The 27,621-nt window shown below is 38.5% G+C and overlaps 1 protein-coding gene across 1 annotated transcript; it reads right to left on the bottom strand.

Annotated features, from left to right (window-relative positions):
• Positions 1-1,026: 1,026 nt before the first annotated feature.
• On the bottom strand, positions 1,027-27,621 carry LOC139792901 (collagen alpha-4(VI) chain-like; the record flags this gene model as incomplete). Its single annotated transcript, XM_071736867.1, has 15 exons — positions 1,027-1,047; positions 2,461-2,511; positions 2,955-3,017; positions 4,445-4,507; positions 6,013-6,075; positions 8,926-8,961; positions 9,905-9,958; positions 11,114-11,179; positions 12,159-12,221; positions 12,746-12,790; positions 19,500-19,592; positions 19,686-19,831; positions 20,414-20,492; positions 23,382-23,731; positions 26,907-27,621. Coding segments are annotated over 15 exons (1,908 nt in total), but the record flags the coding sequence as incomplete, so codon positions are not given.

The raw sequence follows: 27,621 nt of genomic DNA, 5'->3' as shown, positions 1-27,621 counted from the left end.
TAGTAACACAATTTTAGATTAACACTTTGTTCATGTCAAAGAAGAACATTTTTTAAATTTTCAGCAGTTTCTGAATTTTCAAGAGTATTCTATTTCTTGAGCAGGTGTTTGTTTTATCAGAATTTATTTATGTTTCCCAGTAACATGCAGTGGAATTCACGTTCCACAACTGCAAGTGAAGTTTAACATTCAGAACTCAGTGTTTGAACACAGTTTCAAAACATTGCTAAACAGTGATACTATAGTATTTTGTTGGCATATAGAAGTCACTTTATTTACTGCTGCTTTCAGTTTTTTGTTCTTTGCTCATATATGAACAATACAACAGCTCTCACAAAGATCAATCAGACTTAAGGTGTGCCCTTCCTTGACATTAGAGTAACTATCCAAATTCACACTACTTATGTGTGTCCTTTTGTTGCTCCCTCCCATGAAAGTGGGCATGCTTGTCAAACATCATATGACTTTATGCTACAATTACCAGAAAATTACATACACATTTGCTCTGCGTTACACCTAAGGGAGCATAATGTGATTTTGAACCTGTATATGTAATGGAAACCTTATGTAAAATCTATACTAAAGGCCTCTTAGCTACTGGGGAAAGCAGCTCCTCCTGGATCACTACTCTGAGATGAATTGTGGTTTTGTTTGGTTTTTTTTTTTTATTTTTTTAATTCAGGCATGGCCTGAACTAAGATACACTGGTTTATAAGAAGGGCTTGAAATCAGTCCTTTAAAACAATGAATAATGACAAGAAGATTTAGGAGAAACCTTTTCTCCTTATTTCTTGTAACGAGGAGAATGTTCTGTGCAACGAAGAAGTGGGAAATTCCAAGAGATTAAAAGAACTAGTATTGCATACAACCTATGTGTAACTCATGAAACTCCTCCATAAAGGGAAATTGCTGGGGCTAAGAAGGTAAAATGAGATAGGACAATAAGAGGCAATGAGACATTTCAATAAAAAGTCATTTTAGAAAAAGGAGCTCATCAGTTGGAGACTTTTCTATCTTTTATGTAGCTTAAACAGCAACCTGCTTCTCCTACAAAAAGGGAGAGTGGAAAAGATGGGCCTTGTCAAGAACCTGGATTTGGGAGAACCAAAAACCAGAAGACAGAATTATTTTCTATTGCCCTCCTCTCTCCACCCACCCACAGGAAAAGAGTAACAAGGATGAGAGACTTAAAGTTGGAAATAAAAATGGAAACAGATTTACTAGATCAGGGGAAAGGCAGTAACACATGGGATAGGGAACAAATACACACATACATACAGAACCCGAGCCCCATGCCAGCAGGGATAGGTGCCTGAGGGCTCCTTGCAGCAGGGCTGGCTCAGGAGGTGGGGGGCCACAGCTCTTCCCAGCACCCAATGGATGTGGATACTGAAGAGCACGTGGAGAGCTGATGGTAAAGGAGTGCAGGGGAACAGCAGAGCAGCAAGGAGTGAGCAAAAGAGAGCAGGGCTCAGGTCTGCCTGACCTTTATAGAGGATGGGCAGGAAATGGGAGGGAATAGACCCTTCTGTATTCTGCCCCTCTCAGAGTCTGAAAACTCTCCTCTCTTAGTTCCTCGTACTCAAACTATGACAGGCTTCCAGAGACTCAGCAATCAGTTCTTATCTTTGTCCACTCCTCACTCTGTTTCTTTTGAGGCAAAGAAAATTCCAACCAGTGAGATAATCAGCAGAATCTCACAGAGGTTGTTGCCAGATGGGGGGTCAGTCTCTTCTCCCAGGCAGCTATCAGTAGGACAAGAGGGCATGGACTTAAGCTCTGTTAGGGAAGGTTTAGGTTGGATATCAGGAAGAAATTCTTTACAGAGAGGGTGACCAGGCAGTGGAATGGGCTGCCCAGGGAGGTGGTGGATTCGCCGTCCCTGGAGGCTTTTAAGAGGAGGCTGGATGTGGCACTCAGTGCCATGGTCTGGTAACCACAGTGGTAGTGGATCAAGGGTTGGACTTGATGATCTCAGAGGTCTTTTCCAGCCTCAGTAATTCTGTGATTATGTGATCTTACTGATGACAATAGATGCACGACAATATTTCACATTAAAACAGTGAGAATGTTTGGACAGCATCACCCTCATTTTGGTAGTCAGCAAATCCCTCCACTGAAAGATGAAAAATTAAAGAGTCTAAGGTGGCTAGCTTACCAATACTTGCCAACTAGAGTGGCTAGTCAAGCAGACTGAACAGGGGAGAAAGCACTGTGTACTCCAAGAAGTACAATTTCTCATACACACATACACAGACCAAGGGAAAGACTAAAAGACAGTGGTTTTGAAAAGACTATCTTACTGAAGAATTTCTTTAAGGATGGTTGTGGGAAGCCTGAGCCTCTTGCTGAACCTCAGAAATGCCATGTTTGGCATTTCTCTTGAATCAAGTATGGATGGTTATGCTTGATTTCACACTGCAGAATGGAAACTGTGAGACAACTTGACTCAGCACTCACCTTTACTCCTTTGCTTCCTTCAGGACCATAGGCAACTCTGCCATCCATCCCCTTCATAGGTTGAGAATATACCATGAGTAAAAGGATTAGATTTACATCCAATTCCATTTTGGAATAAGGGCATCCCATTACAATAAGGTGCCCAGGATGTTAAGACTGATGAAGCAGGAGCTAGTAAAAAACATCACAACACAGTCTAAATCCTGTAGGAAATTATGGCTAAATCTGTAGAAAGAGAACACAAGTTAAAGCCACAGTTCCTGTCTACTCTATGCCTCACCTCTGGCATATTCTCCCTCTCCTAGAGAACAGGAGGGGAAAGATAGTCTCTCTGGCCCACAAGGAATCTAGTGTCCATAAAGAAACTGAGGGCCAAATAAGAAATAATTTTCATCATATGAAATAAAGAAAATAAAGAAAAGGAAATTAATTGTACTGATTCAGCTGGATGGGTATTAACTACAGGGGGCCTGAATTAGGGCAGAAAGACTTACAGGTATGCCTCTCTGGCCAGCTGGTCCCACTGGGCCCTTCTCTCCAGGATCACCAGGTTCACCCTGTTATAAACAAAACATAAAAAGCATTAGTTTGGCTCATTCAGGAGAATTCTTCTTTCTGAAATGTAAACTTGTTGGCTGATGTGTGTAGACTGAAGTGTGCTTATATATTTTATAGTCTACCTGATGCCCATAAAAAGCATTCCATTACAGACCATCTTTCATGGAAGTTTCCTTGCAGTGCAACTGGAAAACACTTGGCAAATCAGTGTGTGCTGGCATCCATGCAGCTACACTCCAAAGGCTGTCACCCAATAAAATTCCCATTGTTACACAGAATTACAAGTGAAAGGAGAGTTTTCTGGAAAAAAAATGTATTAAAGGTAGCAGGATGTAGACTGGATATCTACCAGCCTGAAGCATCTCTTGACAGGATTAAATTCATGTGCTTCTTCTTAATTTTTATCACCATTTCACTGTGTTTTCAGTGACTCTTGTCCTAACAGCACTTTGACCTTCTGACACTTTTCATGTCACTGAATGTAATAATATACTATAAGTAGTAACCTTCAAAGAGACTAAGAGGATTAGCTAACTGGTATTATTTATGCCTTTTAGACTCACAAAATCACTTATATTTTACTTAACAAAGGAAGCCTACTATTTCAACACCATTAATGAAACATTAACGAACAGTTATTATAAATGAACCATAATGTGGACTACCTATTAGTGTATGACTTAAGTTCTGTTTAACTACAGGTTGATCCAGTTCTTCTTAACATATTTATTCCTGTATAACAGACACCATAAACAGTCAAGGCTTCTTGGACTGATAAGGAATCTTTAGAACAAAATGGTTAAAATAAGCAGCCATGCTTATTGAAGTGGGAAGTCCAGACTGGACATGAGGAAAAGGCTCTTCAGTGACAGTGGTTGGTCTGGAGAGGCTTCCAAGGAAGTGGCCATGGCACCAAGCCTGTCAGAGTTCAAGAAGTGTATGGAAGATGCTCTTAAGTCATAATGGTTTAGTTTTAGGTAGTCCTGTGAAGAGCAGGGAACTGGACTTGATGATCCTTATGGGGCCCTTCCAACTTGAGATATTCTATGATTCTATGATTAACATACATACATACATTATTTCAATGGACTGAACAGATTCTAGGAATCATAAAACAAGCTCAAGGGCCAGCACTGAATTATCCCTGCTGCATTCTGTGATAAATTGGGGTTCACTGAGAACCACGACCACAAAAGCAATTAAAACAGGAGTCATGGCAACACTAAAAGTTTCTTAGCATAGCCCTGATACCTCTATGTTACCTTGAACATGTATCACTTGCCTTACCAGGTGATGTCTATAAAATTCAACATTTTTCACATGTTCCAGAAGAACAACACCAGTGGTAGCTCATGCTTCTTCAATCAGATTCTTGAATGAAATACACTGTTAGACTGCTGTAATTAAGTACTTTGAAAATCTTTACCTTTGCTCCTCTTGCACCTAACGTCCCAACAGAGCCAGGTGAACCAGGGGCACCCGGGCTGGCCTGTAATCAGACAGATCAGTTAAAAGGTGCACAATGTAGAAATCAAGGGCTCATTGCATTCCAGGTTGTCACTTGAAAATATTACAGAACCAGCATAAATATTATCACATTAACAGTTTTTTCAGAATCACAGTAAGAGTTACTGGGCAAGCTATCATTCCAATTATTTCCTGGTTTCTGTACAACTGCTTTAAGATTCTCAGAATGTTATTAAGTGTGAATGTTATTTTCTATCTGCACAGAAACACAATAAATACATGCATGTGTGCACAAACAACATGAATACATATAGACACACATACAAACGTGTGTAAGCATGAGAATCATTACATGATGCTCAGGCTAACAGAGTAGGACACTCCAGTCCAGTTACACTGGTGTAATACCAGAATAAGAACCCCCAAAATCAACAGCATCATGCAAGTGAGATCAGCAGGCAATGCTTAATAGTCACAGTCCCACCAAACTCTAGCATTAAATCTCAGAGGCCATATTTTAGTGAAACCAATGACCATTACCTAACTTTGCCTTCAGTCACACATCTGTACATCTCTATTCACACATGCTGCAAGCCATGTTGTTAGTCTGGATAATATAGAACTTAAGAGTGGAATCTTTAACTAAGGTTTTACATAGTAATTATGCAAAAGCTTGGTAACTCTGAAGTTCACTTCCTATTTACCACCTAAACTTATTTTCAAGGCTGAAAAATCATCAGTTTCTTATTTCTATAAGTTTTGTTTTTTTTAAAAAAACCTCTTTGTAAGAATAATGTCAACACTAAGAATTAAAACCCCTAATATGTGGAGCGGGAATATATCATTTAAAGCTAACCAGAATGCCTGGAATGCCTTGGGGTCCTGGAAGTCCCTTGATCCCTTGTAGTCCTCTTGGGCCCTGATGTAAAAAAGCCATTGAAAAGAAGTCAGTTTAATGCTGATAGCCTTTCAGTGAAGATCAGATTGCTGCAATGGCCAGAATTCAAGTGCCTGTTTCACAAGCTTAAATGCACAGGTGAAATTTTTGTCTGTTTGGTTTCTCACTTTCTCCAGTTCCCTGTATCTTAAAGTTATCTAAATCTTAAGAGCATCTTCAAAGCATCTAAGAAAGCTACTGTAAGCAGACTATGACCGTAATTCTCTTGAAAATTCAAAAATCCAATAGAGTTTATGTATTCACTGATAGCATTTTCTCAATTATTTATTTTGGAGTTATCTGCCTGATAATATCCTGTAAGCTAGAGATGTATCAGTTAAATTACTTATTTCTGCTGTTCACTTACCTCTATTCATTTTACTAGAAGCTTCACCCACATAAGCCACATGAGGAGAAACTTGCCAGATTTAATTCCTCAGGTTTACAGAGATTTGCAAAAGAAGAATCTTACTCATAATATTCATGAGCTGAAGTAAAGAAAGCATTCCAGAAGAAAAACAAAAGACAAGACTGACAACTCATTTTCTCCATAGTTAACACAGAAACAAGTCAGAAAACCTTTCAGTTACCTGTGGGCCTGGATGACCAGAGTCTCCTGGGTAACCTGGTTCCCCCTGATCTCCTTGCTCACCCTGCCAAAACAAAAACAAAAAACCCCAACCAAACCAAATAAATTAACACCTATCATATCACCTATAAACAAATAATAATTTTATATCTAAACAGAGTATCAGTGGATAGAATGTTTTTCAATTCTCTCAAACAGTTTTCAAGCAGCTTCAAATTACTGTTGAAAAAAGTTCAATTAAAAACCAGAAGAGCTGAGTAGCTTCTTTTTGTTGCTTAGGGTGTGCAATGAATATAAAAGCTGCAGCACAAGAGATCAGTTATTTTTCCTTTGCTTTTTGCACCCTGGTCTCAGCAATATTCCTGCATTATGCTTGTCCTTGTCCACTGCAGACCAGAGATTTTTACAAGAAAGCTATAAAAGCCAGGCTCGCAGGGGCAGACCCTCTCCACAATACACGAAAAACTACTTCACAATACACCCAAGTATTAGATGTCTTGATATTCCCCATCTTTCACTCTGGTTACTCAGTGAGGCAGATAAAACCTTCCTTGATGATGGAAAAAACCCCACCTTTTTCCAGCTCCCATCTACAAAAAGTTGCCAACTAAGCATGCATCAGTTTAGCTGACATAGGTAAGAAATATTTGAATTCTGCTGGTTTGAGTAAAATGGTGACAATTAGCACCAAGATATTCCAGGCCTTGCAGATATCTTTTCACTGGATCCACTATAAATATATGTCTAAAGATTCTTGGGTAACAGATATTTCTGGAAAGAATCTCTCAAGAAAACTTGCATCCAAAAGGCTGAGCTGCTATTCATCACCATATGAATAAAATGAAAGACAAGCAAAAAGAATGACAGACAAGGAAAAGAAGCAAGAAGCAAGCATTTGAGAAAATGAGAAAGCTGATTTGTAGCCTGTACTGTAACATGGAACATCAGTGAATAGACTGACGTCAGGCTGGAATAAATCAGTGGTAAAAAAAATCATATAGAAATATATTCCCACTAAAATCACTTTGACTGCCATGAAAATAGATAAATTTCAAGCCCAGAAGAGTAGCTTTTTTTTTTTTCCCCTCTAGCTTATTCTGTTTTCTATCTTCACTATTTTGCTTTGTTTTGGAACACACATGGCAGCATTTTACTTGTCTGTGACAAATGCCACTCTGAGGCTACACCACACCTTCTGTTCTTTCTGACTGCTGACTGCTTCTGACTGTTAAGAATGGCTAAGCTGTGCTTCTTTACTTCTTTTAAACTATTTCAAAAAGCTAGTCTCCCTTTCGTCACAAAAAAGCTACACATAACTTGAAATCCTGAGAAACTGCCCTTTCCAGGATACGGTGAAAAGGGGTGTGCTCATGCTGAGAGTGAGGGAAGTTAACAGCTTTGTTGACAAGGATGTTAGTTCAGTGCTTTTATTAAGAGCTAAAGCCAGAACAAGTCCTTAGGCATTAGCTGGGTCAGTTCTAGCTCGCTGCCTGTAATCTGATTATTTATCACTGAGTCCCCATGACTCATATCTATCTTCATCTGGAAGTGGAATTAATTTCCATTCCATTTCAGCACAAAACCTTCCTCTTCCAGAAGGACTGCCCATATCATATTTCCTTAGAGTCACACCCCGTGATCCACAGAAAGACCTTTGAAAAACCCTTCAAACATTAGGACTATGTAGTTCTGCTTCCTGGCCCAGGACACCAAGAAGCCTGTGCAGCAAAGTTCTCATACCTTGTGCTGATAGAGCTGTGCAAGATATCTTGGTGGGAGGACATAACCACCAAAGCCTCACCCAAGGATGGATGTCAGTTTCCAAGTGCAGGGCTCACTGTTCCATCCAGTTTCTCCAGGATATAAGACAGAAGAAGGTGATTCTCTGCCATTCAATTTTTACATCTCTTCAGTGTTCTCTCTTTAACAGGTTATTTATATAAGATGTACTCTGAACATGCCTACTGACCCATTCCAATTTTTTGTTAACACTTTCAGAAGTCAAAGCTGGTTATCAAGTACATAAGAATAAAACAGATAAAATTCTGTCTTGCTATGAAGTTTAGTCATTTCTTGGTACCTACAATATTACAAAAGGGTGGACTCCTCACTGGGGGAGGAGGTTCCCAAGGAGATTAAGAGGGTTATCTCAAAATGTTCAATTAATTCTGCACTCTGATTTTACCAAAAAAGTTGAACATTTTTGTTTTCTAACCACATCTGAGTTCTTGTGCTTGTTAGTACAACAAAGACAAGGTACAAATCCATTTCCATAGACTTCAATTTTTATGCTATTACCCTCGAGCTCACTTCAATTATTATTTCTTTCTGCTGGTACCTGACTAAAAAATGTACATTAGGTTTTTAGAGTTCAGCAGCAATCCAATGGGAAAAAAAAAAAGCATAAAATTGCATAATTACTTAAGAAATGGATTTCTGAGCTACTAAGCAAGAACTGAAATAATAAAGGGGCAGGCTTGATGATTATAGTTAAATTTTTTAACCCAAAATGCCTGCATAAGCCCTGTAAAGAATTGTTGAGATAGAAATAGGAAACAGTTACTATAAAATGCTCATTTTTTTCTCAAGTTACACTGATCCTTGTGAGTAGTGAAAGCACAGTGATTTCCCTTATTGGTGAATAGTACAAAAATCTTCCCATGTCTACTCCTATCTGCATTACTCCAGACACTGAAAATTCTGGATTCTCAAAGTATAATCCAAATTGTAATTTTCAGCAAAAGGTAGAGCAGAGGTTCCAGCACAAGGATTACCTGTGTATTGCATGAAGCTGGGATGTGACTGGACACAGTCCCTCAGAGGGGAGCACAGTCCCTCAGAGGGGCTGTGTGGTGCTTAGCTGCCAGCTGGGGTTTAACCACAAGGAGAGGCAGCAGGAGTGTCAGCCACTCACCTGTACACCTGGAGGGCCTCTTCGACCTGCTGCACCCTAAGAATAAGTGGCATGAGATTATATCCAGAACACAGGAACATGTGAAAAAACAGCTTAGAATAACTTGCATTATACATACAATCAAATCAATACAGCTTATTATTTTGAAATAAAGGATTAAAATAAAATGAGAAATGAGTGGATCTGGAACAGAAACTCTTACACAAGTAAGCCTTATTAAAAAAAAAAAAAGTTTTTAGACCTTTAATGAGTGCAGAGGAGGCATCTCAACAAAATTCTGGAGGACATCTTCCTGGTCAGCTGCCCCTCGGCTAAAACAAATAGAACAAGAGCTGCCTTCTCTCCCTCTGAGCTAAGAGGTTTGCATCACTTCCTGCTGCACGTGGCTCAGCAGCATGAATCAATGATGCTGTTAAAACTCACATCACAAATGCCTTCAGGACATTTCTGTAGCCTGACTAAGGAGTGTTCATCATTCCAGATTTGGAAGAATTAGGCACCTTTCTGACAGACTAGAAGAGATGCCTTCAAGTATCAGTTGCCAGTGGATTAAAAAGAGCGATTCAGCTGTCAGTCACTTTACATGTAAGCTTGAACAGGCATACAGAACTTGTAGTCACAGGGTGGAAGAAGGGATAGATCTATCTAAGATGAAATTATGAAGCAATTAAGGGTCACAGAAGAGTTCACGTTGAGTTTAAGGCTTGTAACTGCACATGAATCACATATGGGACAGCAAAGTCCTGATTGAAAACAACCAACCAACTAAGAAACAAACAAACAACTAAGAAAAATATTGCAATACACATAAGCTACTAAATTTGATGCCAGGTATGCTTCCCAATGAAAATTTTAGAATTTTTTTATCTTATTGCAGGAGTTTTAAGTCTTGAATAAAAAGAGAAAAACTGATTTTCTCAATGGGAATTCCAGTGTATCATGGATCAGTTACTTACTGTACTGATTACTATTAACTTACATCAGGGCCATCATCACCCTGCTCTCCTTGGAGTCCATGTGGTCCTGGGTCTCCCTGCAATTCAAAGTAATGAGCAAGCCTTCAAATACTCTTTTTCTTGTATTTACAAATTCTTCTTCATGTGTTCCTTCTACTAAAGTAATTTCATTGCAATCAGTTTTATCATGCTAGATGCTGATCCTTGTCTTCTGGAAATCATTTACAATAACAAATTATAAACCAGAGAGGTCATGCTTGCTTTGGATTTCCAGTCCATCTAACACAAGATTTCTAGTCCACTAACAGTTGATATAAGGGCTCTGGAGCATGCAAGGAAATAAATGTCAACACTTTTGTAAAATCATTTTTGTGGGCTTCAACCTTTCAGTTGGGCTTCTTAAGATGATAAAGTTTGATGAGGCTTGTTACCAAAAAGTCATAAAAACATAATTATTCTCCCAGGAGTGACTCTCACAGTTTTTCTACTGCCCTACACACACTACATAGATGTACTTGTGCACATGCACACATCTGAATCTGTGCACACAATACTGCTTGTTCAGATAGAATCAAACTTCTAAAATAGTTGATTTTTCTCTATTGTTGCTAGTTCTCACTTTCACTCACTGTCACCTACACTCTACTGTCCAACTATTTATCATCTTTGCTTATTCTTTCCAAATGAAGTGCAATAGTAAAAGAGGGTGTGCTTTTCTGTTGGTTTCTTTTCTTGTAGTATCACTCAAACATCTCTTAAAAATTCAGACATCACTATACAGGCCCATATCCCAACTCTTATATTCTAAGTGAGCTTATCCACGATTCCAAGGAAACAGAAGTTCTGTATTAAAACAAGTGCAGCCTGCTAATAATCAATGCAGTTTTCCCAGCACAGTATCCTTACAACCCATTACTAGAAACCTCTCAGGCTGGTGATGTAAATTTTTTGTAAAATAATATATTTATATTAAATTAAATACATTCACTTAGCTCTATATCATGAGAATATTTCCATTGTCTTAGTTAACGTTTAAATTCTTTTTTTCTTTTTTATAGCAACAAGCACTTCTCAAAGTTTTCTGTTTTGCAACCAGAGAAAAAAATATAGGCAAAAAAAAAAAAAGGACAAAATATAAAATAAAATAAAAACAGCTGCTTAATCACTTGACAGCCAATAGAACTTAGAAATTATGCAAGTCCTTTCTCCATCATATAGAACTACTCACTTACCTGCCATCCTGTGCTCCCCTTCTCACCCTTAGGACCAAGAACATTATTGCTAATCCCAGGATCCCCCTGAGAAAGTTAAGCAGAAATCTCAGCATTTTCAGCAAGCACACCTTTACTACTCCAGTTACAGAGGAAAGATACAGAAATAGGATTAATGACATTTGCCATTGCAGCCAACAAGAAATACAAAGGCCATTTTAAATTAAAATGCTTCTAAGAACACTATATAGGAAGTTCTGCAAAGTCCACAAAGCTTTTTTTGCAAAGACAAGTAAGTATTAAAAATGGGCAATAAATTAAATCCTACAAATGTGAAGGTGTTCTGGTTGTTTTGGTATAGTTAACTGAGTCAAGATTGTAATTAGTTGGTGAGTTTCAGCAGGGCTACACCAGAATGGAATTCCATTTAGCCACTTAATGATAGACACAGGTGAAATCCCAATCACTCAGAGGCAAGTTACCAGGACACCTGATTTTTACAGTAAGCATTGGAAGACAGGAGTCAACACTGTTTGTAACAAAGGTCTTTGAATAATATATGAGAGAAGTTGTGATGCATGAGCTGTAGTGTCTCCACTGAAATTTCAGTCCTCAGGGACTGCAGATATATAAGGGCTCTGGCGCATGCAAGGAAATAAATGTCAGCAGGAAGAATTAATTTGCCTTTGCATCATTATAAATTGTTAACCAAGAGTCAGTGCAAATGGTTTTCCAGTGATCCAGAAATTCCACTGCAGGGAGGGAACCACCAGAGAGGATTAAGTAACTCTGAAAGGAGTTTCATTTCCCATGGTAAAAATAAACAAACAAATACAATAAAAATATAAGGAACAAGCAGGACACCTGAAGCTTAAATATTTGCCTTCCAAGCAATATATCAGATATATCAGTTCAGGACTTCTGGAATATGCCATATTTCTTGCAGATTATTGCACCATCAAGGATTGTGATGAAACTCTTCAAATCACAGATATTTCACACAGATGCATCACAAAATCCAGACACAAATCACTGCAATCTAACATAAATGAAGGAATATGCTTACATGATCTCCTCTTAGACCAGATTCTCCTCGTTCACCTGGTTCTCCTCTGGAGCCTTTTCTGCCCTAAATTTATGAAAAGACCACAAGCAATTCAGTAATAGGTAAAAATAATATCTGTGGTAAAGAAAGGCCAGATAAGAGAACACACATCTAAGTCAGCAGAGCTACACTAATTTGCAGCAGGAGCGTCACCATAACAGAGAACAGGAAGCTATTAAAAACAACTCATAGACATTACAGGTAGCATTACACTTTGAAAAATACATTTCCATAAAATCAAAACGTTGCTATGAAGGATACTTCACCTGTTTTCCTGTGTTGCCTTTCTCTCCAGAAGGCCCAGGAAAACCATGCTCTCCCTATACTCACAAAAGTGGAAGAAAGAAGAGAAAAAATAACGGTTGTTCAATCTGGTAAATTTTTGTCTGGCAGAATCCAACTTCAATCAGCTTCAGATATGCAAATCTAAACACTAAACAACAGAATATCTGTTCAGGTTTAAAGCCCATTCAAAGGCACAAAAATCTCTATTTTAAACTCTGATAAAGGGGTCTTCAATTGCATTGCACATTTACAGTAATGATTACCTGTTCTCCATCAGTGCCATCAAATCCATTCTCACCGAGTTCACCCTGTAGCAATAAGCAAAAAAAACCCGAACAGTATTATCATCAGTCCACTTGCCTCTTTAAGCAAGGAAAGAAGTGTTCATCCTATTTTTGGAAACTTGAATATGAATAGTGCTTTTCAATAGCTATCAACAATAATTTAGAATAGCAATTATAAATAAGAATTAATAATTCATTAGAATCTGAATTATCAACTTTCAAAACAACCAACAGTTAAGAACACTTAATAAGAATAATGGTTATTAAAACTAAAGACCTTCATCAGGATTTAAATTCTGCTGTTCAATGTTAGTTTTCAAATCTGTTTCCCAACTGCAGCATCTTCAACATCTAGATATATTCCAAAATGCAACTACAAGTATTTGATCTAACATGCTGACAGTCTCATAATGCTGGTGTCAACCATCATATGTGTTTGTATTGTGCTTTTTTAAAAAGATAACTTTATTCTGTGAGCATTGCATTGAAAAGCTAGAAAGAATACCCATGCTAAAAACAATTAGAGAAGACTGACGTTAGCCTTTAGGACTTGGTTAAGAAACTTCATTACTGTTTCAACAATGTGATGCTTGCTACATCAACAGTGGTCACATTCTTGTTAAAACACAAACAGAACTTCTCTTCCCTTTGCAGAAATGAACCACCATAGTGCAAACATTTATGGAAGCCAGGTTCTCATAAAATATTCACCCAAACCTGAGGGAGTCTGCGATGGTAACTTGCTGTCCAGATGGAGAGTGAGGCTTCTGTTACCACTGTGTGAATTGTGTTACAAAGTTATACCTGTGAGAACCTTATTACAGCTGTGTATGCTCCCTGATGTTTCAGACCTGGCCAAGTAACATGCTCAATTTTTAAAGGATATTTTGAAGTGCCTCTTCTGTCTGTCTTGACTAAGATAAAAATGAAGGAATTAACTGTGTTGGGTTTATTTGTAGTAAGAAATTAAATTAGCAGAGACCACTACCCTGATGGCATATTCAATCAACAAATCATTGAAAGTGGCACAAAAGCACATGGTATATGCTGGTTAGACCAACAGGAATGTCACTCTGATAGAGGCTACAGATACATTTGCTTTGTATGTTTTGATGCCAAATTGACTTTGTAAAACCACCTAATTAAATTTCCTGAGCAAACCTTTTCATTCGTTTATAGCAGTTTTGGATGTACTACAAGAAAAAATAGCTGAATGCACATTTTGATAAGACTAGTAAGTCTCATATTTTTAGGTAAAATATAAAATTAGTGGATATAACAGTAAAACATAATGAAGACATTCACATATTCATTGGATTTCATTTTATGGTCTGTGCTCCTGATAAGTCCTGCTGTGCAATAATTGACCGTGGATGAATCAAAATTGTCAGCAAGCACTCTCTCTCTTCTATAATCAGATGTTTAGAGGAGAACAAATTATTTCAGGGAACAGAAAAGAAAATGGAAAAGGGAACAAAAATCACATGGGAGGATTAAAAAAGTCAGTAGACAGCAGTACTTTAAATAGAGCTGTCAGAAAAACTCCCTGAACTTTTCTCGCATATACAGCTGCTAAGGTTTGGAAGCAAGTATCTTCGGAGGGTTTGAGGCTACTAAACATTTTCTACAATTTGATTTCCATTTTAATTACAGATCATTGTCTTCCAGGCTTCACATTTTTTTAACATACTGGTGACAATATCACTTTGATGAACAGGCATGTTTGAAAGGTTAAATAAGCAGAGTTGCAGGATCAACAGACAATTTTGGATACTGAAAAAGTGTCAATAACAATTCAGTGAAAATGCTATCCAAATTCTCAAGGAACATTAGTCATCATCTTTTTTCCCCTTTCTGCTCTGCTTCTTCAACAATTAGAATTTAAGATACAGCTCACTAAAAATACTATCTTGACAGATTATTAAAACAGCCAGTAAATAAATTGCTTTCCTGCCAATTACACTAAATCTACTAAAAATACAAGTAAGACTGATGGTTTTTAATAATGTGATACCTAAGAGCTGACTTAAAATTTATTCTTATATGACCATGGAAGAAGTATATTAACTACCCTTAAGTATTTACATGGTTTTTCATCCTTATTGATATTTTCAACTCACATGGTAACATGAAAATTGACCACACACGAAAACACATACCTGACCTCCTCTATGGCCTCTGCCTCCCTGAAATTCAAAATAAATATGGATGAAATTTAGCGAAAGTATTTTGATTGAGATTGAGAAGCAAGACACAATAGCTTGTTGTGTAGAGGCATGCTGGGTTTGGTATCTATAAACCCTGCTGTAAAAACCCTTACTGCCATGTGTGGGATTGACCCCTTTCCTGTGGGAAGGCAGGAAAAGAAGACAGCCTTCATCTTCGTTCCTGTCCATAAAGCTTTATAGCTTTACCTCAGGTCAGTCTGGAGTTGATGGTGGGTGGCTGGAATGTTGCTGAATCAGCAAACTCCTTAGCCATTCAGCCATGCTTTGGTTAGACAAAGTACGCCTCAAAAGGAGACAGAAAAAATGGTTTGCTGTTCTTACAAGCTGGGCACTGCTGTCCATCCCTGCTTGAGAGAGAGACACTACAGGGATTTGTCCTCAGTACAGAAAACAGATCTCTGGGAAACAAAATTAGGAGGTGCTTTGAAGTGACATACTTGCCTTATGGCCTCTGGCACCTGGACATCCCCTGTCTCCTTGAGTCCCGTTGAAACCAGCTGGGCCTCTCTCCCCCTAAGAAACAAAACAACTTTCCAATTCATCCATACAATGATGACAACCTGTTAAGTCATCATATAAGATTAAAGCAAGACAGAATTATGTCAGCATTCACTGCACTGAAGACACAAATGGATGTCACATGGGGATTTTCATATTGGCCATAAGAGAACAGTCAGTGATTGGTTTGAGTTGCACCAGGTTCTCTGCTCTCACTGCCATGCCATGTTTTACACTGCACTACCAATCTCTAACTGAAATCTCTGTCACTGAAAGTAGGCCCTTCGGTGGGTTGCTTTTTAGCTAAATATTGAATTACTTTTCTCTAATTAGTGATGTCTGAAGATTTCTACTCCAGGCTTGCCAGGATGGAAATTATATAAAAAAAAAAAAACTGGAAAGGGAGCAGCAGCTCACAGCAGATTCCCCTAAAATTGCTGTCTAAAGAAGTAAACAATGAGAAATGAGATGAGAACAAACTTAGAGTAAACGTGAGAGCCCCTGTACTACCACACAAAAGAGAAGACAAACTTGAAGATCCTAAGATCAGAAGGAAAAATACCACTCTTTTTCACCTTGAAAGAAAGATATCTCTCTCTAAAATAACAAAAAAGCAACATGGATCACATTCTAGATTAAATTAGAGAGTGATACCAGAGAACCACACCACAATAAGAAAAACCAGAAGTTTAAGCATTCTGGCCTGGTGGCATTGCTTATATTTTTAAATTTAATTAAGATCAGTCCCTGAGCTGAATTGAAGAGGGGAGATTTAGATTAGATATTAGGAAGAAATTATTTCCAGTGAGGGTGTGAGACACTGGAAGAGGTTGCTCAGGGAACTTGTGGCTGTCCCCTCCCTGGAAATGTTCAAAGCCAGGCTGGATGGGGCCTTGAGCAACCTGGTCCAGTGGGAGGTGTCCCTGCTCATGCAGGGGGGCTGGAACTGGATGATCTTTAAGGTCCCTTCCAACCCAAACCATTCTATGACTATACCATGATAAACCAAAGCTGTTCAGCATCATCTTCTTAAGCTCCTTTCCTTGTGGCATCTTCTGTTGCCTATTATCAGCAATTGGCTTTCTGCTCTGCATTTACTACTTTCAATTGCTTAGGATGCTTCAAATTTTTATCTTGTGGCTGGAAACAAATTTAGCCTTTGGCAAGGAAAATTTAAAATATGAAAATCATTTGTAGGCTTCACATTCAAGAGATGAAGTTTCTGAAAGTGTGGACATGACTTCTTTTGTCTCATCCCTCCACAGTAAAGAAAAGGAAAAAAGATGGAACCAGAAAATTCAGGAACAAGACTTCTATAATTTATGTGTTCTACAAGATTCTGGATTCTCAGAAGGTAAAAAATAGAAATTCCATTTCTTACAGGAAAACAAATACAAAATTCTTTTCACCCTCATCTTCAAAAAATACATGAGTTAGAATCTTTCAAATCAAAATGCTATGGTGAAAAATTCGGGGCACCCATTTCAGTGTGTTCAAAAGGTTTTGCATGTAAAAAAAAACTCAAGGTTTGAATTTTGTTTCCTACTTATGTAATTTATATCTGTGAAAGGATGTGAAAATAGTTCTATTCCTGAATGTCATAAGTATTTTTAAGTCATTTTGGAAATTGCATATGTGGAATTTTATTCTATCATTCAGCAAATCAGGCCACCTGAAAAGAATAATTCTGTGAAAACTGCTCCTGTGGTTGCAGTAAGTGATTTCCAAAGAATTGTAAAACCACCATCACAATGCACTTTGTTGATAATCCCAGATGACAACTGTTCTTTTTCACTACCACCTTTCTCTGAATATGCAGCAGGCTTGCCCCAGGCTGCCTCACCAAAGGCAAATTCAGGCTGACCAATCTACTGTGAAAACTGGAACTTCTGCACTGTGGGTTTTGCAGTTATGTACAGAGAGAAATCCTTGGCTGCTTCTTGGTTTGCTGGCTTCTTACCTGTGTTTTGGAGTAATCATGTCATGGGTGCAGTGTTATAAAACTAGTTCTGTACTTACGATGCTAAGGAAATTCTTATTCTTTGTGGGCTTTTTTGTTTGTTTCTAGACAGCAAAAGAGGAAGAAATAATACTTGTGGGTTGGGCTTTGGTTTCTGCAAATTATGTTCAGGTTTATGCCAGGAACAGCACGCCACAAAGGATTTTAGCTTTGCTACTCAGTTGTAAGACATTCATTCATTCTAGGGACAGAACTGATGGCCTTTTCTATAAGAGTTATCAGCACAGAATCTGGTACAATCTGTCATGAAAAATGAGTATTTGAGTTAGACTCACAAAGCAGCATCTTATGTGTAACATTTATGGCTTTCTAATTGATTGTGTTTCTGCTTTAGACATAATTGGTGAGGTGCAGATGCACAGAAAATCAAGTCTGTGCATATATACCTTCAGATATATGCTACTTAAATACATTTAAAGTTAACATAGATGAGCACTGACCGAAAAGTGTAGACAGGTTCAGGCAAAAACAAACAACATCTTAGCCAGAAGGAACAGTGCTACTTACAATCCAACCCTCCTCACCAGGATGGCCAGGAGATCCTCTGTAACCCCCACTTCCCTGAAAAAGAGGGGCTTAAGAGGTAAGAAACACTGTTCTCCAAGCAAACTGGGTTAATTTTTATCAGATTACTCAGCACCTAGAGATATAAAGCATATCCTGAAAATCAGATCTGTTTATACTGAGGAGGGCAGGCTGCATGGACTACATTTATACAGACATCTGGCATGGTCCTACACACTTGATGTGTCTGTGAAAAAAACCGAAACACAACAATGTTCAATACAAAATGTTAGTATGTTATTTCAGGAAACTGTCTCATGGATTAACAAAGCTCAGCGGGATATTTGGTCAAAGTAAATCTCTTCCTTAGTGATTTGGAAAAGGAACCATTACACACAAATGAAATTCTAAAGTGAAACTAACAACATAAGGAGTTGAAACCTTGTTAGGACAAAGACTGCAACACCTCACAAGACTTTTAGGAATACTGCAACTTTGTATTTGAGTGATGCAAAGTCATACCCTCAGGGCAAAAACTTTGTTGAACAGAGAGGAACTAGAACAAATGTAATTTTCTAGGAATTAAAACCAACAAAAATGAGACATGAATTTGTGCTGCAAAAACATGCTTTTAAAGTTGTAGGTGGTACAACCCAGGTATTGTGTCTGTCTGCAAAACAACTATGTCTACATTCTGGATACTGTTCTGTCAAAACACATCAATCCATACATTTTAATAAAACAGAAAGGTGTAAGAAAATCAACACAAGTAATGGCAGAAATCAGTAAATTTTAGAAGTCTGCACTTTTGCTAAGTGACCACCAAAAATACATTTAACTGCAATCATATAAGTGAAGTATATGAACTACAGGTATCATTTACTTAATGTGTTAGTGAAATAAGTAGGAATAATGACATCAACAATAGTCAAATAGAGAAGACATATACTAAAAACCTTAATAATGAAGTCTACTAGTATTGTGTAAAGAGGTGATATCTGTAATATTCAAAAGGCCTGGGACAGACAATATAAAATCTTAAAGGAAATAATGTAAAGTAATACTCTATTGTATCAGAAGAAACTTATAGAAGAGGATGTTTGGAACAACCAGAGGCACAAAAGGATAAGGCTCACACCTAATGAAGAAGGATTATTTTCTGCTCTCAGTTTGTTGGCTGGAAGCTTCTCATCCACAATAGTTAATAAGCCTCTTGGTTAATCAGAGTTAATTTTTGAATCCTTCTCCATTTTCTGCTCAACAAGCAATGGAGAGTGCCTAATGATTTTTATATCTATGAATTGTTTTCATTGCAAGAGTATTTTTGCAATAGGAACATGCAGCAGAGAAATCACATTTCATGTTTCTCCTTCATCTCTCCTAAAAGCAAAGGTCACAAGCACATGCATGCATGCTCTGAAACAGTACAAAAAATTAAAATGCTTTCTTGATTCTTAAGTGGTGTCTATTTTATCTCTCCTACCTTTCTTCCAGGACTTCCCTGGCCTCCACGATCACCCTCTTCTCCAAGACATTTACAAACAACTTTACAGCATTTCCTTTCTACAACAGTATCCTGACAAATAACAAGAAAAATTTTATTTATATAAATTAAACATTAAAAAAGACTCATTTGGGCCTCTTTAGTTTATATTACAGAAGGACTTACAAGGTTTCTCTGCAAGATGCTTCCAATTTCTGCAAACCTAACACTCAGAGGTTCGTTGTATGCAAACCCTCTGCCAAACTCTATTTCCCGAAGTTCAGTCAGGTTCTGAGTGTTGTCCAGGCCAATTAATAGAAGTGCATCAAGACCTTCAACATAAGCATAGATTTAAATTACTGAATGCCCGAACTATACAATTTAATTGACAATTTAATTGTGACTAAACACTAATTCTCTAAAAGATTCTTATATTTTATGACTTCAACACAGTGTTAAAATACATCTAGCTATTGAGAACAATGTATGAGAGAAAAATCCAATAATCAGTAATTTCCCAATTAACTTCCCTCTTCAGTTGTCAGACCAGACTTCAGCTTTACAGAAGTGTAAAACTGTTTTCTCCTGCAGAATCTGGATCTAGTCTCTGGTGCTGTGCTCATCAGTGACAGGGATTGCCCTGAATTGCCCCAGATGCTGGAGCAGAACTGCAGAAAACAGAACCATTCCAGGGCCTCTGTGACCCCAGTCATGTTTCTGGCATCATCTGTCAACCAGTGACAAGCCATCGTGTACACTGGTTGACATGGAGAAGCAAACACTCTCCCAGTGACTCCTGAAAAATGTCATATGAGCACAGAGTGGCAATGTTATGTGGAAAAGTTGCAGTGGGGGAGCAGTACCTTGGGCCACTAGTAGTAGGAGGCTGAAGGATTAATGGAGTACTGCAATACCTTTAAAGCGAAGGGAGTCAGCTGCTCTTCTGAGGACTTCCAGTGAATCATCCACCCCATCTGAAAACACTAAAAGAACCTGTTGGGAAAGGGAGATATTGACAAGTCAACGGAGGAGGGATTTAAAGTTGAGACATTGTAAAAAGGAAAGTGCACTGAAAATGGGGTACAAAGTGGCCAAGTCCGCACCATACTGTGGCAGATCTTGAACATATGGTGGAAAAAATTCTGAGAAGCCAGAACACTAAGGCCTCTCTTCCCTGACAGCACTCCCATTTGGGGGATTTGTTTTGCTAAGGAGTTCATAGCATTACTATTAATTGTATATCTGTGTTCTTCTTAGCAGGTTAGGTGGAAGACTGATTCTCCCTTGACTCACCCACTGCAGAGCTTTCTCTGATGTCAGAAGAGTTCTCCCACATGTAACCAAGGGTAAGAACTTAAAGCAAACAAAAATTTCCCTGTCTGCAAGAGCAGCTCCAGTTGACTTGTCACCCAAACTGCATCCTTGCCCTTTCCACACAGGCAGCGTACCATCATCCTGTTCCACTCCCTGCCATATTTTTCCTTGTAAAAATATAAGGCTTAGCTCAAATAAGGATGCTAATCCTGACCCTTCTATATTGGCTACACCCCCACCTTTTCAGGTCAAAAATCTACAGTTAAAGCCTTTTCAGAGCTGAAGAAAGCACAAATTCTTACAGTTCCCCTACAACCTACCAGTCTCTTCCCATTTCTCTCCTCACTTTCCACCTGAGAAGCAGAAGTGGATTCAGTTTCCCAGAAAGAGGCTGCACAAGTTAACTGTAAACTGTCTCCTGCACCCAACAGTAATAACTTTAAGTCCTTGTTGGTCCTCTGACCAACAAGTGGACAAGCACACCTAGAACACACCCTCCCATCCTATTTTACATTCTCTATACAATGCACAGCTTCAACTAATGTGACAAAGGCAAATGAAGTGACTGCCACACCAAACATACAACTTCTGTGTAAAAAAAATCACTGGGTTTGCTGGTGGAAAGTTCCCAGACACATGGCACTGATTCTACATTTGCTCAAGCAGCATGTGATAGAGTGGAGAGCTGGACCCTGTAAGGGTAAACACGTCAGACTGTTAGAAATAACACTGTAGGCCTGGGCTTGGTGCTTTTTCTTGGCAATCTTCGAATTTTAAAACAAGGGGATGGGGGATGGAATATGGAGTGTTAGTTAGTGTTGGCTTTATATATGTTCACAAAGCTTTCATTTAGGTCCTGGTGGAACATTTGAGTCTTGCTTTGTCAAAAATGCTGGAATCAGGTCGAACCCTTTTGCTGGAAAAATCCTCACGTAATCAAGAAAAGAAGACATGCAAACAACAGAGAAAACAGAATGACTACCCCTGATAAGGTTTATAAGTAATAATCATTACAGAACAAGCATGTTATTGCTCAGGATCCTAGAGAGATTAAATTGTATTTTAATGTGCATTTTGAAGTCTTGAATTTTCAGTGTGCACATAAACAGTATCAGAAAGGAATATTAATCCACAGGTAAAGTGCTGAGATAGGCACCGTATTTATTCTAGCAATAATGCATAAGCAGAAAGAACCCTTGCTTAACTATAACCTTCAACAAGGATCTAACAGAATTGGCAATTAGGAAGAAAAAAAAAAACCTGCTTTTACTTGTATGTCACTCTAGTTCTCTCTACTGAGCCCCAAAAGAACCAAATCATATGTTGTCATGTTTCCTGTTCAAAATAAAATGACATTTTAAGAAATCCTGGGGGGAAAAGATAGCATTAAATATGCACAAAATTTCAACTTTAATTGCTAAGACATACCAATGCAAATGCTGTAAAAAAATAGAATGCCAACTTCCATCTGAAAGCAGGGGAATTTGTCACATTATGGCTTTCTCACTCTACATCAGATCAAAATTAACATTTTATAAAATAAGGTTCATAGAGGACATCTCTTACGTATTTTGTAAGGGCTACCTTGTCCTTCCTCAGCAAGAAGGTTCTTCTATATGGAGACCTTAGTAAATTATAATATTCAAAGTGATAATATTCAAACAGCTACTACAGGGTCATGCTCAGTGCTCTAGTGAGTCAGCACCTTATTTAGAAGAAGCTGTCAGGGAGATGACCCTGAAACAGTCCCATGAGATCTAACTTTCTTTCACCTAAGTGGAAAGATTCTCCACTTCAGAAAAGATGAGATGAAGCCTTACGTTTTTCCCTTCACCTCTCTTCAAAATGGATGAGTTTACTGCAGTGCCTATGCAGATTTTCCTGATCAGGAGTTATCCCTGAGCAGAACTCCGTTTTGTTAATTGAAATTATTTGGCAACTTAACTACACAAATCGGCCTCTGTGAACAAATTTCTCGGATGTTGTTTTCTGTGACTTCTGCTTAGAGCTGTCATGATTCTCAACAGAGATTCAGAATCAAGACTTAGATTTTTCTAAAAGAGAACTGTTTCCATTGCTCAAAGCACAAAGACATTTCACAGTAAATATAAGAAGGTTTTTCTGCATGAATACTCATGACCATATGTATTAACCCAAATGTTCTGGGTACCATCTCACTCCAGGAGTGCTCAGGGAACCTGAAATTATTATGCAGTTATATCAGGATGAATGAAAAACCAGGAGGTTCTATATTAACACAATAAAACATTTTTTTACTGTGAGGGTGACTGAGCACTGGCAGAGGCTGCCCAGAGAGGTTGTGGAGTCTCCATTCTTACAGATATGCAAAAGTCATCTGAACATGCTTCTGGACAGCCTGTTCCAGTTGACCTTCCTTGAGCAGAGAGGATGACAAAGTGACCTCCAGAGGTTCCTCAACCATTCTGTACTTCTGTTCATTGGATTAATTAATTCTCAAACTACCTTTTTGTCCTCCTGGAATAGTCAGCATCAGTCTGGAAATAGCAAACTGTATAGTTTCTCCAATATGTACATTTACTCAATTACCTTCACTTTAGCAGAAGTCACATTGAAGAACTTCTCTTCAAGTGCCTTTAAGAAGTCTGCATTCAGGTAAGTGTCCACAGTGGTCTGTGCATCCAAGAACTTCTGGATGATCTCTTCATTATAGTCTTCAAAATCGGAGTCAAAGATGAACTGTTTGGTCTGTGCCAATACTTGGAACTTGAATCTAACGTTGGCTGGAAAGCCAGCATTACAGCTGGTATTTGGCAGCAATTTCACCTGCAGTAAAAGCCTGGGGAGGAATGCTTGCAATTTCTGTTTCAGAAGCACTGTAGATGCTAGCTGCATGCGTCTTGAAATATCAATTGCTACAGAAATATCTATGTCACAATCTGAAAAAAAGTAAAAGAAACAGGAAACTACAAATATACAAAATTTGTGGTCTTCATTTTTGTCATGACCATGGGAATGGAAATATAGTAGATTTAAAATCAGTAGTCAGAATCAATGAGATTTTATATTTATATCATTTTTATATTTATGGAAAACCTGTCAGCCAACCAGTTTCAGTGGTTCTATGTTGCCTTGGTCTACATCCCTGGTCACTATTGTCCAGCTGTTAAATGCTTTGTGGCTGACTGTGCTTACGACTTAGTCACAAGACCAGATGATACATACAAATGCAGAACAGGTCCAAAAAAAAAAAAAACAAAAAAACAAACCAAAACCAAAAAACAACATGAGAGAAATGAGGGAGAGTGCAATTTTACAAATAAAACTGCATGCCATCCTTGCAGAGATACAGAAGTGGATGATAATGCATCTAGGGGCACAGAATAAAATTCAGTATGACACATGAAGAATCAAGGTACAAAAGAAATCAGCTTGGGGAGGGCAAGATGATTGGGGGGGAAGGGGGGAGAAATTAGCTACATCACAGTATTTGCTGTTATTATCACAAGGTTGGCTTCCACATTTGCTAGTTTGGGCTAGTTCTTATAAACTGTTATTCCATATATGCCTCCTTACAGTTTTCTGGGTTTTTCCCTCGTTAAAGAGATGTATGTGTCTAGCTCTTTAAGCAAATAAATCCAGAAATAATTTTCTCTCTGAGTGGCCATCATCGTTTTGGTATTTTCACTTGTGGTACAAACCACCCCCTAGAGGGTATGATTTGCTGGTAAGCAGCATGAAAATCTTTAAATGGAAAAGCTCACATTGATTGAGTTCTTATGATAAAAAACTGCAACATTCAGGCTTCAGAGCAACATAGGACAGCTTTGCAGGTTTTCTGTTTAGTCCACAAGAAAAAGACATTCTCTTAAGCTCTTAAATATATCTATATACACATCCATGCCTACACACACCTCCCTCAGTCATGCCCCTTCAACAGGTTGTAAGGCTGCATATCTGATTTCAAGATTCACAGAACCCCTGTGACACAAAGGCCATCATCAGTTCAGGGAACAGCATTTTCCTGTTTGTGAGGGATGCTGCTGATTAGACAGTTCTGTTGAATGTGGATATTCCTTCCTGTATGTGCTCACATCCAGCACACATCCAGTATGTTTTCATAATGTGATTTTTCTGAGATCTGGGGTCTTTAAGCCACATAATTTAGAGGGATTGAGAAGGGCAACCATAGACTCAGCAGCTGAGCCCTGACAGTTGGTCAGCCATGCTGCCCAGCTCTTAAAACATTGCCTGCCAGCTCCCCAGTGTACCAGCAATTATACCAAAACAGCCACAAAACATGCATTTTTGTGCTACTGTGTTGTGCCTGAGAAAGTGTAAAACAGCTTCTGGTAGGTATTCTATGCCCTGCTGATAATCTGTAATTATTTGCAGGAGCACACACCTCTGTGTAACTAAGCTCTTTTTCTAGACACCTCTTTTCATACACATCTAACATTGTTAAATTGTCCTGCCTTACTGCTGTTGACTCCAATCTACTTTTTTAAATTTGGAAAATCTGACATTTTAAAGAGTGTGACAGGAGAAAGGGGAATCAACAGATTTATTAAAGGAAAGAAGGTGAGTAAACATAGGAGAACAGATGACAGGGCAAAAGAAAACAGGCTTCACAGGAAGCTATTCTTTGAGTTACAAGACACATTTTTGCAGAACTTACTTAACAATAAAGACACCCATTGGTGAATTCAAAGCCAAGATGCTTCCTTTATCTTCTCTCTCTCTCTAAACAAGTGTGCTTGTACATATATTAAGTTTACTGCTCTATGTCTGTCCCACTAAACCTCCCTGTTCTCTGGCCATGAAACACCAGGAGGTGCTACTGGATCAGACACAGTCACAGTTTATGACAGGCACTCCATTTCCACTGCAGCCCGATATTTTTAGGCTTCATGGCTTTTCATCTGGAGGACTGTTCAGTTCTTCATGGGATGGGGAGTGCTGAGCTCATACAAAACCAGGCCCAACTGTCCTCCTCTTTGAAAACCACTTGGCCAGATGTAACTCACACAAAGAATACCTTCTGGCTATAGGAGGGAAGGCTCAGCTCTTCAGTTTGGCCCCCAGCACCCTGGCAAACACCAGACAGTTTTGCTGTGTTCAACATCACATGAGCCTAGGATGCAGGAGAGGCAAAGTTATCTGTTCAGCTGTTGCTACAAAAAAGCTTTAGAAGAACAGTGTGGTCATCCCAGTGCTTCTTTTTCACAGTAAGTTTCTGGTCACTAAGGGCATGAAACCTGAAGAGCTGGGTAGGATCAGTTTATGGGGTAATGAAGAGAACAAAGAGCATGTATCCAACACATGCAAAAAAATCCTTGTATGAAGAAAACACAGGAAAGACAACAAGGGGCTTTAAAGGATAGTCACAGTCCCTGGGAGGATGGGCACAGAGAGAACTGCTCCAGCACTGTCTTTCACAAATTAAACTGAACCCAAATGCATCCTTCAGTGTAAGAGTTTCTGAAGGGGATTAAAGCCAAGTGCCTAACTTCCAGCATAATCTCTAGCCTCTAATATTTCCATTGAGAAAAACTGGTGGAGCTATTCACAATGACCTCTGCAAAATCAGGGACAAAATTTCACTTTAGAAATTATGTTTACGTTACATTTTAATCATTCATAATTGGCTTAAATACCAATTTTTTCCCTGATTTTAGGTTTTTTATGTCCCTCCCCCTTTCAACATTCAACAATAAAAGTGCTTACAGAAACAGGGAAAATATTTTCCATAAATTTTGCTGTTCAGCTAATGCATCGAAAGGGAAAATATAACTTCACTTCCTTTTTATAACTCCTAGAAAGTTTATTAGGTTTACCCAAAGCACAGCTTAATCAAGAAATAATTCTCTGCTCAATGTCATCCAAACAAAATGGTTTCACAAAAAGGCTCCACCAGAGGTAATGAATTCAAATTGAATGTACTTCATAGAACCTCTAAATCTGACCCTGATTTTCTTCACAGTACAATAGGACTCAGCTTCACAGAGCAGTGTGCATAAACTTACTTTCCCATTTTAACAAATTACTGACTTCAACACCATCCCGAACTGCAACCTAACTCAAAATTAGCCTCATTGTTTTCAGTCACATTACATGACAGTAAAGCCAATGTAAAAGACATCAAAACCAGGATCATTTTTTGAAAACTCATTTTCACAATTACACAGTACATATAACTGAACTGGCACAAGTAGAAGGATGATTTCTTACCTTCTGTCTCACTTCTAGTTGCAAAGGGAAAGTTTCTCAGAAGTCTTGAGGTGAGATCTTGAAGGTCATCAAAACTACCAGCACTATACAGGTATTTGTCAAAAGGTTTGCTGGCTATTTGCTGAAGCTCAGTTGTATTCTGGACACCAATTCCAACGACGTAGAGGGAAATGCCTCTGTCTCTCAGTTTTCTAGCAGGCAATTCAACTTCATCACTGGATTCTCCTCCAGTGATTAGAATGGCTACCTGTGGGACGTAGCCCTTAGCTCTGCTACCAGCAGGTTCAGTGAAATACACTCCGTTGACAAAATCCAGAGCTCTTCCTGTATAAGTTTCTCCACTCCTATATGACAAATTCTCAATCTGCTCCAAAACATCACTTTTCAAATACTGATTCAGCAAGAATTCTTGGTAAGTCTCATCACTGTACTGTGCCAGCCCAACCTGAATCGCATCAAGGCCAATATCAAGATTTGAAACCAAAGTGGAGAGGAAATTCTTCACCTTCTGAAAGTTTTCCTGGCCAATACTTGTGGAAGTATCCACTAAAAAGACAACATCTGCCAACACTGCTTTTCTGCAAGCTGCAGAAGAAGA

This window comes from Heliangelus exortis, chromosome 2 (assembly GCF_036169615.1).
Source record: "Heliangelus exortis chromosome 2, bHelExo1.hap1, whole genome shotgun sequence".
NCBI lineage: Eukaryota > Metazoa > Chordata > Aves > Apodiformes > Trochilidae > Heliangelus > Heliangelus exortis.
The sequence above is the reverse complement of the archived record's forward strand: the minus strand, read 5'-3'. Positions and strand labels throughout refer to the sequence as shown.